This window comes from Lemur catta, chromosome 6, assembly GCF_020740605.2.
Source record: "Lemur catta isolate mLemCat1 chromosome 6, mLemCat1.pri, whole genome shotgun sequence".
Lineage (NCBI taxonomy): Eukaryota > Metazoa > Chordata > Mammalia > Primates > Lemuridae > Lemur > Lemur catta.
In genome coordinates this window covers 96,541,508-96,556,966 of record NC_059133.1, presented here as the reverse complement: position 1 = coordinate 96,556,966, position 15,459 = coordinate 96,541,508, and the positions used below count along the sequence as shown (strand labels likewise).

At 44.3% G+C, this 15,459-nt stretch overlaps 1 protein-coding gene across 1 annotated transcript in view; it reads left to right on the top strand.

Annotated features, from left to right (window-relative positions):
- Positions 1-14,702, top strand: part of TULP3 (TUB like protein 3) — a 65,294-nt gene extending 50,592 nt beyond the window's left edge. The window contains exons 5-11 of the mRNA XM_045554579.1: positions 6,347-6,477; positions 6,849-7,046; positions 8,756-8,868; positions 9,215-9,329; positions 10,800-10,898; positions 11,299-11,470; positions 12,337-14,702. Coding sequence (XP_045410535.1) covers positions 6,347-6,477; positions 6,849-7,046; positions 8,756-8,868; positions 9,215-9,329; positions 10,800-10,898; positions 11,299-11,470; positions 12,337-12,470 — 962 coding nt within the window. The 3' untranslated portion in view covers positions 12,471-14,702. The remainder of the gene's footprint in view (positions 1-6,346; positions 6,478-6,848; positions 7,047-8,755; positions 8,869-9,214; positions 9,330-10,799; positions 10,899-11,298; positions 11,471-12,336) is intronic.
- Positions 14,703-15,459: the final 757 nt, after the last annotated feature.

Below are 15,459 nucleotides of genomic sequence, written 5' to 3'. Positions count from 1 at the left end.
TTAATACCACTACTCCACTTTGATTTCATATTTTTTTTTTTTTTGAGACAAGGGTCTCACTCTATCTTCCTGACTAGAGTGCAGTGGCATCATCATAGCTCACAGCAACCTCAAACTCCTGGGCTCAACTAATCCTCCTGGCTCAGCCTCCCAAGTAGCTGGGGCTATAAGCACACACCATCAGGCCCAGCTAAGTTTTCTATCTTTTTTGCTTGGGCTGGTCTTGAACTCCAGACCTGAAGCAGTCCCCTGACCTCAGCCTCCCTGAGTGCTAGGAACAGGTATGAGCCACTGAGCTGACCTAGAGCTTATTTTCTGCCATTTGAAGTTCTCATTTCCATAAATATTCCTGTACATTTCAAAGGTCCCACATAGTCTTCTTTCCTCCTTGGAAAAATAATTTTATAGTGAAAGGAATCAAGTGTCCCTTTTTCAGATGACAAAACTGAAGCCCGATAAATATCTATTGGGTACCTGCTTTGTATCAGGTTGGAATTGTTAGGTCCTGGGATATATGAATCAGGAGAGTCTACCACAGAATGGTAGAATAAATGGATGCTCAAACAAATCCATATATTCATTCATTTAGAAAATGTTTTGAATGTATACTGTATCTCTGGCATTATTCTATGTACTTAGGATACAATAGTACACATGGTTCCTGCCCTCCTATCTAATTCAGTTGAGGCTCAATTCTAATTGAGGCATCATGCACTTAAATAGTCTAGAGGTGGGAAATCAAGGTGTTGAGAGAGCACCAGGAAGGGCTCCTCCCCCAGACTTGGAGGTTTGGAAGGCTTCCCAGAGACAGTGATGTCTGAGCTAGGGCTTGACACAGCAAGAGGCACTGGCCAGCTCAGAATGGCAGCAGCTTAGTTAGGGTGGTAGGGTGATAGGTGGGGAGGGGGATGTAGACAAAGGAGCCAGGAGAAAGACGTGGCCTCTACTTATATGGGACCTGTTGGGCCACAGCAGGAACTGGGACTTTATCTACAGAGAAATAGGAACCTGTAAGGGAATTTAGGCTGAAGAATGATCTGATTGCACTTGGGCAGTAGAAAAATTACTCTGCACCATGAAAAAGGGGTCGGAGGGGGCAAGTCAGGAAGCAGGAAGGCCAGTTAGGAGATGGTTTGACTGATGGCCTTGCCTAGAGTTACTGCATAGTGTGGTGTGTACAGGAGCACGAAGCAGAGGAGACCTGGAATTACTTGGCAGGGGCATGAGAAGGGCAGAGAAAGGCCCAGGGAGGAGAGGAAGTGGGATCAGGCTGAGCTGAGAAAGGGGCATGTCTGCCTCTGCTGGTGTTGGCTGGAGACTAACAGTGAACATCTGGTGTATGGCAGGCACTTGATGTGCATTATCTCATTCGATTCAATATTTGTAACAATACTTTGAATGGCTTTTATGTGTTTGTCTCTCCCATTTTATACATAAGAAAGTTAGTTCTTATAGGAGCAAAGACATTTGTCCTAGATCATGCCTCTGGTTAGGTGGCAAACTTAGGCAGAATAAATAGCACTGGCAAAGGCATCCAGGCATGGGAACATGAGATGTTTGTGCAAACTGGGACGGGTGACCAGAGTGCAAGGTGCAGCAAAGGCAGTGTGCTGAAATGGATAGAGCATAGCTCTGGAGCCGGCTGGCTGGGTTTTAAATCTCAACCCTGCCACTTCTGGCTGGAAAAGGGGGCAAACAACCTCGCTTTTCTCTGCTCCGGTTTCCCTATCTGTAACATGAAGGTGAGCATGACACTTCTCTACTACTTTACTACCAATATTTTGACAACAAAAGAAAGTGAAAGATGTGGTTAGACAAGATAGGAGGAGTCAGAGCAAAGAGAGCTGTCTATTTGACCAAAGAAAAACTACTTACCCCAAGTCATCTGGCTGAATAGTGGCAGACCTAGATTTTCTGATTCTTAGGCTAGTTCTTTACCCCTGACTATAAATAGCAAGTTGTTTCCTTTTGCAGTGCCCTTTGAAATGATTGCTTTGTTCTTTCTCAGAATCGGTCTTTCAGTGCCAGATGAATTAATGCCTTTTCATGTCTCAACAAGTTGCATCTTGACTATAAAACCTAGTAAGTGCTCTCTTGATTAGTTTCTCAGAAGTATCAGTTTGGCAGATTGTGTCCCTTAAGTGGGTCCAATTTGCTTGTTTTACATATTTGGGAAGAGATCTTTGATCTCTGTTTTAAGACTTCTATTCACAAGAACTGAGTTCTTAGTATAAAAATGGCATTTGAAAACATAGCTAAGTGAAGATGTCCATATGATAGTAATATCTCATGAGTTTTCTGCCTTTTTGCTATCAAAAATAAGGTTAATATTTTATTTATTTACTTATTTATTTTTCTTTAGGAAGGATTTTTAAAATAATGGCAAATGCTTATGATATCACAAGTGAAAAGGAGGGGTTTCCATGCGATTCTTCTTTCTCCATACTCTGGTGCATTTTTCATAAGTTCTACAGTTCTTGTGCGTGGTTTCACAATCCAGGAGAAAGGAGAAGGGCAGGGAGGCAGAAAGGGCAACTCACCAGGACTGTGCCCCGCTGGTAATCTTCAAGCCTGCTTCCCTCACCACAAGCACGCTGACTGGGAGTTTACAAGCTTGGTCATCCCTGCCAAGGCCACAGGCAGAAACACTCTCTTAGGGTGTATTAACACTTCTATATATGTATTTTTGAAAAAAGAGGCCCCATTTCAGGGCCCCATAGGTTCAAGCAGTTCTCCCTGCCCTGGGGTCTTGGACCTTATTCTGTCAGGTGCTCAGGGAGTAAGACCTGGGCAGATTCCAGGGAGGAGGGCTGCAGCCCCTCAACACCATGGGGAGAGGCTTAAGCTTATGGGGGACTGGGGTCAAGTGGCACTCTTAGCTGAAGGCACCAGGGGTCTACGGGGGTGCTGACATCTTTGTGTGGGAACCCTGGACCAGTGGGAGGGGGTGCCTGGGTTGAAAGGGTCCTGGCTGATGGTTGGGAGGGGGGCCTGGGATAATCAGGAGGGTGGGCTAAGGTCTATGTAACTAGTGAGGAGGATCTGGGGCCCCTAGGTCCTAGAGGCCTATTTTGGGAGGCACCTGGGATTGATGGGGCAGGGGTGTCTGAGTGTCATTTGGACAGCTCAATGCTATGTGGAAGGGCCAAGTTCACCAGGGGTGGGCACTAAGATCTGAAGCCCAGGCCCCAAATTCTATTGGAGGCAGGGGCAACACTGGATGCCTAGCGAGATGGTAGACAAATTCATTGCAGGAGTAAGTGAATGGATCTGAGATACGAGTTTACAGGGGGCAGGGGTCGTGCGGGGTTTGAGAGCTTAGGAGGACACAGGAGGAAGCACCACAATAAATGAGAAAAGTTAGGGAGGCGTGGGAGGGCGGCAGACTGGGAATGTGGGGTAGGGGTGAGGACGGTGGTTTCCACAGGCTGCAGATCTGGTGGGGGATGGGTGGGAACTGCAGGCCTGGTGGGGGATGGGTTGGGGGCTGCTAGTGCGGTGGGAGATGGGTCCCGGCTGCTGATCCGGTGAGGGATGGTTCGAAGACAGCTGGTCCGGTGGGGGATGGGTCTGGGACAGGCGGTCCAGTGGGGGCTGCTGGTCGGGTGGGGGCAACGGCAGGGGAGAACGTGGGCTGGGCTGAGCGGGTCTGGAGCGGACAGAGGGAGGCGGGTGGAGGGGCTTTCTGCCCCGACAGACAGGGGAATGCCAAGTGGGCCGAGGGACGGCAGAAACGGGCGGCCCCCCGCCCCCCATCAACCTCAGCCCCCAGCACCGCAAGCCCCTCGCACGGCCTCTAGCCTCCCGCTTCATCTCCTGGCGACATTGGGACCCCATGAGAGGGCGGCAGCCCTGCTGCCGGCCTCCGGCACGACCCCTGACCGGGTCCGTATTCCTCTCCCCGTGCGCTTCCGCTCACGCGACCCCGGCCAGCTCCCGCCGACGTGGGTGGCGCCCACGGCCCGTCCCCGGAGTCTGCTGGCCCGACGGGCGCGCTCCCCGCGCACGGGCTGCGCTCAGCCCTGGGCACTGCGTCGCCGCGACCCTCGCTGGGCAGCGCAGCCTCCAGGCACCGGCGCGGCCCGCCGTTGCTCCATCATGCACACAAGGTTAACATTTTAGAAAGCAGAAGAAAACAATATCCTTAACAAACCAAAGAATTTTGTTTAATAGCAGCTTTTTGAGATATAAATCACATGCCATACAATTTACCCATTTAAAGTGAACAATTCATTGGTTTTCAGTATATTCAGAGTTTTGCAACCATTATCACAATCAATTTTAGAACATTTTGATCACCCCAAAATGAAGCCTCATATCCATTAGCAGTGACTCCCCATTTCCCTCCAATCCTCCCAGCCCTAGGCAACCACCAATCTACTTTCTATCTCTGTAGATTTCCCTATTCTGAATATTTCATATAAATAGAATCATATGTGGTCCTTTTTGAATTTTTTTTTTTTTTTTTTTTAAACAGTCTCACTCTGTTGGCCTGGCTAGAGTGCCATGGCGTCAGCCTAGCTCACAGCAACCTCAAACTCCTGGGCTCAAGTGATCCTCCTGCCTCAGTCTCCTGAGTAGCTGGGACTACAGGCATGCGCCACTACGCCTGGCTAATTTTTCTATTTTTAGTAGAGATGGGGTCTCACTCTTACCCAGGTCTTGAACTCCTGAGGTCAAGTGATTCTCCTGCCTTGGCCTCCCAGAGTGCAGTGATTACAGGTGTGAGCCACTGTGTCCAGCCTGAATGGTTTTTTTCACTTGGCATGATGCTTTCAAGGTGCATCCATGTTGTAGCATGTATTAGGACTTCAGTTGAATAACATTCCATTGTGTGGATAAACCACATTTTGTTTATTTATCAGTTCATGGAAATTTCAGTTGTTTCCCCTTTGGGGTATTAGCAATAATGTTGCTATGAACATTCCTGTATAAGTTTTCACTTGAGATTGGTTTTTTTAAACTGACTTTTGTCTTATCCTTGGGTTTCCTTGAGTAAAGCTTATACCAATTTATTTATGTACTGTGTAAAAATAGATCATTGTTTTCTCTTTTATGAGATGGTTGAATGTGAACAGGAAGAAAAAAAGCCACACTGTTTTAAGTCTACTTGTAAATAAGTGGAATCGTGCAAGATTTATCCTTTTGTGTCTGGTTTATTTCACTTAGCATAATGTCTTCAAAGTTCATCCATATTGTGGCATGTATTGGAATTTTATTCCTTGTAAAGGCTGAATAATATTCCATTGTATGCATATATAACAATTTGTTTATTCATCAGTCAATTGACATTTGGGTTGTTTGCAGTTTGTGAATATTACTGCTGTGAACATTTGTGTACAAATATCTATTCAGGTTCTGCTTTCTTTGGTTATATACCCCCAGGTAGAATTGCTGGATCATATGGTAATTCTATGTTTAATTTTTTTAGTAATCATTATACCATTTTGCACAGCAGTTGCACAATTTTACATTTCTACCAACAGTACAGAAGGGTTCCAGTTTCTCAACATCTTCACCAATATTTGTTGTTTTCCATTTTTTAAAAAAATAATAGTCATCTAATGGATGTGAAGTGGTATCTCACTGTGGTTTTGATTTGCATTTCCTTAATGATTAGTGATGTTGAGCATCTCTTCATGTGCTCGAGGGCCATATACATCTTCTTCAGAGAAATATCTGTTTAAGTCCTTTGCCCATTTTGTAATTAGTTGCTTGTTTTGTTGTTGTTGAATTGGTTGTATTATAGGAGTTCTTTATGTATTCTAGATATTAACCCCTTGTCAGATACATGATTTGCAAATATGTTTTCCCATTAGACTTTTTTTTTTTTTTTTTTTTAAGACAGAGTCTCACTCTTTTGCCCTGGCTAGAGTACAGTGGCGTTATTGTAGCTCACTATAACCTCACACTCCTGGGCTCACATGATCATTCTGCCTCAGTCTCCTGGGTAGCTGGGACTATAGGCGCACACCACCACGCCTGGCTAATTTTTATGTTTTTGGTATAGACGAGATTTCACTCTTGCTCAGGCTGGTCTCGAACTCCTGAGCTCAAGCAGTGCTTCTGTCTTGGCCTCCCAAAGTGCTAGGATTATAGGCATGAGCCATTGCACCCGGCCTAGACATAGTTTTTAAAGAGCTAAATTAGGTGGCAGCAGTGGAAGGGAAAACAAGAGATGGATGTGAGACTATGAAGAATTGTCAAAATCTTGGATAAAATAGCTGTGTTTGGGGTCAGAATAGTTAGGAATATTTTAGGTAAGAAAATTAAAACTACCTTTTCTTCAAAAAAAAATTTTTAAACTGGTGTTGGCAGTAATTGACAGTTCTTCCTTTTCTGCCAGGTATCTCAGGTAGTTTGAACTTTGATGAAGAGGAGACTGACAATGAGGAAGAAGGAAAAAAATTAACATCCCATTCAATACATTCAGAAACAAGGAGACCCAATTCTGCATCCAGCCAGAAGTCAGCCACAGTATGTTGTCTGAAACTTCTCCCTTTGGAGCTAATTTGACTACTTCCCAAACATATCTTCAGTATTTAAATATTGTTATTTAATGAGGGTTCCTTCAAAAGATTTAAGCTCAAATTTAGACTTAAAGGTTATGATCTCTCTAATTTCTTCTGTCTCAGGTCAACTATTATTGGGAGGCTATATCCCTTTTTCATACTTAGCCCTTCATTACTCCCAGTATTCCTATTTAACTTTTCAGAGTTTCCCTTTATTTTGTCAGAAGACTGAAGACATAGGGGTAAATCAATAAGTTTTTTGTCCGTTAAGTTCTTCTCGCAGGGAATATGAGGTTTGCTGACCCAGCCTCTTATTGCTTATGTATGTCCTTTCAGGATACAGGAGCTTCCAGTACTGCCGCCCAACAGGCTGATAACCACCTGGGAGAAGTGGAGAATTTAGCGGACTTTGCATATAGTCCTGCCCCTCGAGGTATCACAGTAAAGTGTCGCATAACCAGGGATAAAAAAGGAATGGATCGGGGTCTCTTCCCCACCTACTATATGCATTTGGAAAAAGATGAAAATCGGAAGGTATGAGAATCAATTCCTGAGACAACTCTGGAGAGAGAGAGAAGAATGTTGTGAGAATAAATTATTCATGAGACTTATAATGGGGAACTAATACTGATATTAGAGCAAGTCAACTGGAAGTAGAGAATATTTATTAATTCCCAGATGCTGTGTTCTTGTTATCTTCAAAGAACTCATAGTTTAATAAACAAGATCTACCCCTTCCCACCCTCCCAAGAAAAGGAGTTTTATCTGTAATGCAAGAAAATAGAAGAGATTTTTTAATGTGATTATTTTTAGCTTCCTGCCATTACTTATTTTTGAAGTGTTACTGTTTGTCCTTTGATTTTTCTTTTTCTCTTTATTATTACTTTTTTATTTTAGAGACAGGGTCTTGCTTTGTCATCCAGGCTGGAGTGCAGTGGCATGATCATAGCTAACTATAGCCTCCAACTCCTGGGCTCAAGTTATCCTCCAGCCTCAGCCTCCCAAGCATCTGGGACTGCAGGTGTGCACTACCATGCCTGGCTGTTTTTTAAAACTTTTTGTAGAGATGAGGTCTCACTATGTTGCCCAGGCTGGTCTCAAATTGCTGGGCTCAAGTGATCCTCCTGCCTGGGCCTCCCAAAGTACTGGGATTACAGGCGTGAGCTACCGCACCCAGCCTGGTTTTTCTTTTTATTGTGGTAGAACATGACATTGTGGAAGAAGGAGAGGAAGTTTTAGGGAACAGGAGGAATTTGAAATACACAAGGACTTGCAAGTTAAGTGTCTTGTTTCTCACCCTAGACATTCTAATTTACTTTGTAAGTTTGAGGCAATTTAATACTTGCTAAATGAACTAATAAGTGGTAGAACCAAATTCAAACCCATTTCGTTTGATTCAAAAGTCCTGTTGCCTAGCCACTGCCACTCCTGCTTCCCTGTTATGCCCAAGTCTAATAGAGTTCAGGGCAGATGCATAAATATGATGTATTCATATCATTGATATAACAGGGGTTTAAAACAACAACAAAATATAAAAAGTTTGTTAAGAAAGCCATCACAGTAAAGGATGGGAAGGTATTCAGGATCCTGTCTCCTAAATTTGGAAAGACTCATGGCATTGGATGAAAATTTTTTAACTGGAAGTTTTAGGGATGAAGTTATAAATAATCATATGGGGAATCAAGCCAGTGAATTTAGAAAAATTGTACAGGAAGGAAACTCTGAGTGAATGCTGAGAAACATTGAGGGTTAGAAAAAGAGATCAAGACCCAAAGATTGTCTGCTTGACACATGATAGGCCCTTGATAAAGTTTTGCTAATGAATAGATAGAATAGCCATGGGGCTTCTCTTGCCTGCATTTTTTTTTTTTTTTTTTTTTTGAGACAGAGTCTCACTTTGTTGCCCGGGCTAGAGTGAGTGCCGTGGCGTCAGCCTAGCTCACAGCAACCTCAGACTCCTGGGCTTAAAGCGATCCTACTGCCTCAGCCTCCCGAGTAGCTGGGACTACAGGCATGAGCCACCATGCCCGGCTAATTTTTTTTGTATATATATTTTTAGTTGGCCAGACAATTTCTTTCTATTTTTGGTAGAGACGGGGTCTCACTCTTGCTCAGGCTGGTCTCGAACTCCTGACCTCAAGCGATCCACCCACCTCGGCCTCCCAGAGCTAGGATTACAGGCGTGAGCCACCGCGCCCGGCCTCTTGCCTGCATTTTTGACTGACATTTTTTTCTTTTTCCAGGTATTTCTTCTTGCAGGTAGAAAGCGGAAAAAGAGCAAAACATCCAACTACCTTATCTCCACTGACCCAACAGATTTATCTCGTGAAGGAGAAAGTTATATTGGCAAACTCAGGTGCGAGCATCCTTATATCACTGTCCTGTTCTTCCTGATAGGAAAGAATGTTCCACTGTTCTGATTCTTTCTAATTCTTTTATTCCTACAGTTTTAGAACAATCCACATCATTTTTTACAATTAACATGCATTGATGTTGTAATCTTTAAAAAAAAAAAAAAAAGTAAAAGAGAATCTAAGTCCCTTCCTTGTTTAAATGAGAGATCTTTGAAAAAGTGATGATGAACATTTAGACATTTGGAGAACAGGCAAATAGGCTTCCGTTCTGTCTTTACCTCTCCTAGATTGTGTTTGTAGAAGAGAAAATATATAGATCATCATGGTGACTTTTTCTCCTGATTCTAGATCCAACCTCATGGGGACCAAGTTTACAGTTTATGACCATGGTGTCAGCCCAATCAAAGCCCAGGGTCTGGTGGAAAAGGCCCACACGCGCCAGGAGCTGGCCGCCATCTGCTACGTGAGTGCCGTTCTCGTGAGGTATCTTTCCCTGACCCTCCTGGACGTCCTGCTGGCTCTTTCAGCTTAGTGTAACCACAGCTGAACGCAGCATCTTCCCCTTCAAGCTTGCTTCTATTTCTGTGATCCCCTTTTCTCCATATAGTCAAGGTTTAATTATTTATAAATTGCCAAGTTTTATTATTTTTCACTTTTGTACTATTTCTTCCCTTATTTGCTCTTCTCTTTTCCTGATGCTCCTTAATTCAGACCTTCTTTGCCTCTTATCTATTGGCCAGAGGTTACAGTAAATTAAAACTGATTTCTTTGTTTTTAGTCTTTTCCTGTCTAGTTCATTTTGTACTGCTGCCAAGTAAATCTTCCAACAATGGGCTCCAGTTGATCTGTTGTTCTCCTGCTTCAGATCTTTTAATGACTGCCCATTGCATACAGAATAGAGCCCTTCCTGGCTGAACTGAGTGAACAGGAAAAAAGAATAATGCCCTAACATGTTAGCCTTTCCGTTCAGACTCCCCTAGTGGCACTCTCCCCTGCTGTAATTCCTTTGTCCAGCAACACTCATCTTTCATCACCTTCCCTTTTCCCCCTTCTTGTCTTTAGCCTAATCAAAGTCTTTCCTGATGTGTTCCACTAGATGCTGTTGACATTCCTTTGTTTATATCCCCCTGGCATCTGTAACCCACATATTATATTTGTTAGTACTTGTTCAACATGAGCTTTCTCTACCACTTTGTAAACTCTTGTGAACTCTTGTTCACTGCTGTATCCACACTAGCACATGGCCTGGTGCACAGTAGGCATTCAAAGAGTTGTTGAGTAAAAGAAAGCAAGAAGTAATCAACCCAACTCAGTTGTTCCTTTGATTCCAAAGTCTCAACTTTCCATGAATTGAAATTAATGTCATCATTTGGCTCTAAGTGCCTGAGAACCATTTGACTTAACACTTTATGATATAAATTATTTTTCCTGTATTGCTTTCATATATGTATATGAATATGCACACATACACATATCCACCTATTTAATGTGTTTATATATACTCATCATCTGCCTGGCTTGACAGGCATTTGAATGTTTAACTTCCTGGTACAGGCCCTATTTAATTAAAACTAATTCTCACTGTATATTATATAGCACCATGCCCTCATTGGGAAATAAATATTTATTGGTGGCGACAGATTTGGACAGTTTGTTTACAATTGTCTCAAATTTCACTTAAGACTAAAGAGTAAGAGTAAAGTCTTAAGCCAACAGAATCTGTTTTACATGCAAGTGTTGAAAGTTTAAAAAGAGGTACAGTGTTACTTTCCTGTTTTTGATTCTGCATAACTGCAGCAAAGTAATAAAATTGTTTGTGGTGCTCTTGACATTGCTAACATTTTACCTGCCCAAGAAAGTCTTGTGTTATAACAGAATGTGGTCTCTTTCTCCTTTCTGTTTCTAATTTCTGCCTTATTTTCCTATCTTCCAGGAAACAAATGTACTTGGATTTAAAGGTCCTAGGAAAATGTCTGTGATCATTCCAGGGATGAATATGAATCATGAACGGATCCCATTTCGGCCACGAAATGTAAGAAAGAACATATTCAAACAGCAAAGGACTCTAAAAGACAATAATACAATACAGAGAGGTCAATACAAAAAAAACATTGATTATTCGAGAACCTTAAACTGGAGTCTGGCTCAAACTCTTTAGGAGAGCATCGGCGCAAACCCTCAGGATAGGTGCCGTTGCGGACTGATGCTAAAATCGTTGATTTGAAACCACTTTGTCTGCAAAGAGAAATGCTGGCTAGTGTGTGAGAATTTTAAAAAAACCTCCCTTCATTTTTGCTTTAATTCTTTGCTTCTGTTTTTCCTTTTCTGAAATGGAGAAAATATTGCCCAGCTCTACCTTCTACCTCACAGAGTTGAGAATGAATAAGATCTTGGGGTTCTCAGTAGAAAGTTATGATTTTCCCTTTGAACAGGACCATGAGAGTTTGCTTTCAAAATGGCAAAACAAAACCATGGAGAACTTGATTGAGCTGCATAATAAGGCCCCAGTCTGGAACGATGACACCCAGTCCTACGTCCTGAACTTCCATGGCCGGGTCACCCAGGCGTCTGTGAAGAACTTTCAGATAGTCCACGGAAATGACCGTAAGCCTGCAGGAAGGGTTGGATGGGGGGATGCAAGATGGGGAATTAGCGTTAAAAGATTTCTCTGGAAAAACAAAACTACAGTTTTAGGGGAAAACTGCTAAATTACTGTGGTGAGGACGAGAGCGGCATGAGAGATGTGCTGTGGCAAGTCAGCAAGTCTCAGGTTAGGCTCTCTGGGAAGCAAAGGCAACTGACTTTCAGTAAAGGTTTCCTGGTGATTCTGGCCCGTGGAGCTTGTGCTGTCCCCAACAAGCTGCTCTTTTCTCTCCTCTTGCCCTTTCATGCTATCAGGGAGTCTCCTGTTCTCTGTAGGTGAGAGGAATGGTAATAGAAACTTTGCTCATGGTTAGCAGATGCTCTTCTTAATACCTCTTTTCACCTTTTAAAAGTTTCCTTTTAGGCCGGGCATGGTAGCTCACGCCTGTAATCCTAGCACTCTGGGAGGCCGAGGCGGGCAGATCATTTGAGCTCAGGAGTTCGAGACCAGCCTGAGCAAGAGCGAGACCCCATCTTTACTAAAAAGACCCCATCTTTACTAAAGAAATTATCTGGACAACTAAAAATATATATAGAAAAATTAGCCGGGCATGGTGGTGCATGCCTGTAGTCCCAGGTACTCAGGAGGCTGAGGCAGGAGGATCACTTGAGCCCAGGAGTTTGAGGTTGCTGTGAGCTAGGCTGACTCCATGGCACTCTAGCCTGGGCAACAGAGTGAGACGTTGTCTAAAAAAAAAAAAAGTTTCCTTTTAAAGAGACCTGGTGATTAGCTGACCTATCTGGAGGATTTTTTCTGTGTCTTGAATAGGTTTTCCCCCAGTATAACCACATTATCTTCTAATGTCCTAATTCCTTTCTATTTCTAGCTGACTATATAGTCATGCAGTTTGGACGTGTGGCAGATGACGTGTTCACACTGGACTACAACTACCCGCTGTGTGCACTTCAGGCCTTCGCCATTGGGCTTTCCAGCTTCGACAGCAAGCTAGCGTGTGAATGAGAGCAGAAGCAAGCGCGGAGCTGGGCTTCCTCACTGCAGAGCTTTCGGGAGCAGATAGTTGCTGCCCTTGCCCTTGCCCTTGCCATTGCCCTTGCCCTTGCCCTTGCCCTTGCCCTTGGCATTGCCCTTGCCCTTGCCCTTGCACCAGGGTGTGAAGAGTCCCCTTCGGAATGATCCCTGAATGTATGTGTGTATATGTGTATATGTATGTGTACACACACACACACACACACACACTCCTCTGGGTTTCATAGACTTGGTCAGGGATCACATCTTAGCGTGGGTGAGAGATTGCTTAAAGCACAGAGAGGTTCTTATCACCTTGGTGACTCGTGATGTTATTGCCCAACAGATTCTGTGCCTCAAGGGTGAGTTTTCCAATGCTTGGAAACTTGCAGTAGAATCAGGTTCTAATGATTAAATACTTGGGTCTCTTTTTTTGAAGATCTTTTCACAGGGAGTCAGTTCCCTAAATTACCTTTAGTCTCCAGGGCAGGGGTCTGCAAACTTTTTCTGCAAATGGCCAGATAGTCTCTCTCACAGCTAGTCAATTCTGCCTTTGTAATGGAAAGCCACCACGGGCAATTCATGAGTGACTGAGTGTGGCTGTGTTCCAGTGAAACTATTCACAAAAACGGGCAGCAGGCTAGATCTGGCCTATGGGTTGCACTTTGCCAACCCCTGCTTCAGGTGTATCCATATACTCTATGGCTTGAGCATCTTTCAAAATGGGTGTATTTATAAAGGAACAGTGCTACAGATTGTCTCTAAACAGATGCCACATCCACTGTTAGTTACACAGATTTACCTTGTTTTGGTGACATTGGTTTCTAGAGTACCATCTACTGTTAAGACTGGGAAAACCCAAAGTTAGGGATCATTTAACTAATTAAGTCACTAAGGTCACTTAATTCTGCTGTCTCACCCACCTTACCCACGGGAGACAGTGATGACAGCCACTTTACCCACCCTAAGAAAAGAACTTACGCCCACTACAAAACAAATCTGGAATTGTGTGTTCTTTATCAGAGCGAGTGTGGTATTTGTTTCCCAGAGCTCGCTGTCCCCCCAGGGCTGGGAAAGCACTGAATCACAGTCCTCTCTTCCCTTCCTTCCCTCAGAGCAGGTTGGCTGGAACCACCTTGATCAAAGTGGCTGTGGCCAGATTTGTGATCAATTATGTGAGAATTTTATATAAGTGTCTTCATGTCAGTTAAGGCTAAAAGCATAAACTCCAGAGGTGACTTAGTCTAGTTTAAGACTGAGAGTAATTTGATAATTGCCTTCATTTTCGACCCAAGAGTGCCTCCCACAGCTGTGTCACTGTGGAGCCATTAGTGTGGAGGGACACACACACCTGTAGACATCATGTGCAGACCCTTTGTTATTGTCATTATCAAGAGAGGTGGCAGGCGAGGCCCTGGTAAGGACCAGCCAGCTGCCTCTCAGCTCTGCAGGCCTCAGTGGGCAGACCTTGGGCCTTTCTTCTTGACATGAGGATTGTCAATGCCCAGCACCTGGTTCGTTGGTGCAGATCATGCTCCTGTCACTTTTCATCACAGATCAGAAGATTTTCATTAAGTCTTTCAGATTATTAGCACCTTTCAAATCATATGACTATTGTACCAGTTCGCCCGTCCTGGCTGTTTCTGAACTTTGAGAATGTGAGAACTCGGCGCGCCCTGCCTTCAGCCTGTGCGCTGAGCTGTTAGCGGGGGCCAGGGAGCCGTGGCTGTTGCTCCCTCAGGTTTCCCTCCTGTGGACTGCCTTTGCGTCCTTGCGTCCTGTTGCTTCCGCCCCACATCAAATGACCACTTGAAGGAAAGAGATCGGGGAGATGCAAAGACCCTCGGCTCATCCCCTGCTGGCAGGTCCGCCCTGCGTGGTTTTGACACGACTGGTTTCCATCTCAGGCATGCTTGCCATCAAGTGCCTCCTTTCTAGAAGTGCCCCAGAGCCCTTCACACCTCCGTTCCCCTGTCCTGAGGCACTGCCACCTGTTGGACACAGCTGCCCACTTATCTCCAGGTGCAATCCATCACTGCATCTGGGGACGGAGACCCTACAGTGGGCAGCTTGGACCTGATCTTGCTTCCTCCTCCTTCCTCTGGCTCGGAGAGATACACCCCAGTTTCACGTTCTTTCTGCTTGAGTGTGCAGGTGATTGGTTTTACAGAAATCATATTTACACCTTTTGTATGCCACAGAAATAAAAGATAATTTGTATAGAAATGCAAGTGTCACCTTCTTCTTTGCAAGTCCCATCCCTCAGAGAGTTCCTGCTGTCCTGCTCTGTGACAAGTTTTCATCTTGGCAACTGAGCTCATCAGTTCTTTGAAGCCAAGTGAGTTTCCACATAAACTCTCGTCCTGGGGTAGAGCCGGGGCCTGCAGACTGAGAAGGCTGTACTCTGGACGCCGCCTGGACACACCATACACATGGAACCACGTGTCCTCAGGACACATGATGGACCCAAGAGCTGAGCACAGCAGAGGCCGCAGGAGGGTGGGGTTTATACTGTCTGGCCGCCTGGACTGGTCAGCGCCCTGGATCTGTTGTCGGCGCTGCTGATTCAGCAGCAGCACAGACGAAATATCTAAGTGAAACAGACCCCGTCTCTTGCCTCTCAGTGTTCACGTTTTAAAGCTGGCTTACACTCACAGGTTGAAAAGTATGTGTTCACAACTTGCTAGGCTTTCGTGCTCTTCTCAGCGTCACGGTGATAGGAGACACATGGAAAGTAGCCGGAAGAGCCTAAGTCAGGATGACAGCTGGAGTCAGAGTTTAATTCCTACAGCTTGGTTTTTCTTTTTCACATGTTTCTTTTTGACTAAGGTGCCTGGCTGACCAAATGGATTCTTTGTGACACAGTTTTGTAGTGATCAGGGACATATTAGTGGTCATTGACAGGAAGATTTCTGTAAGAGTCATTTAAAAATCTAGAACAGTCCTGCAAAAGGCTCTTTTTGATCAGAAGTTTAGTCGATCA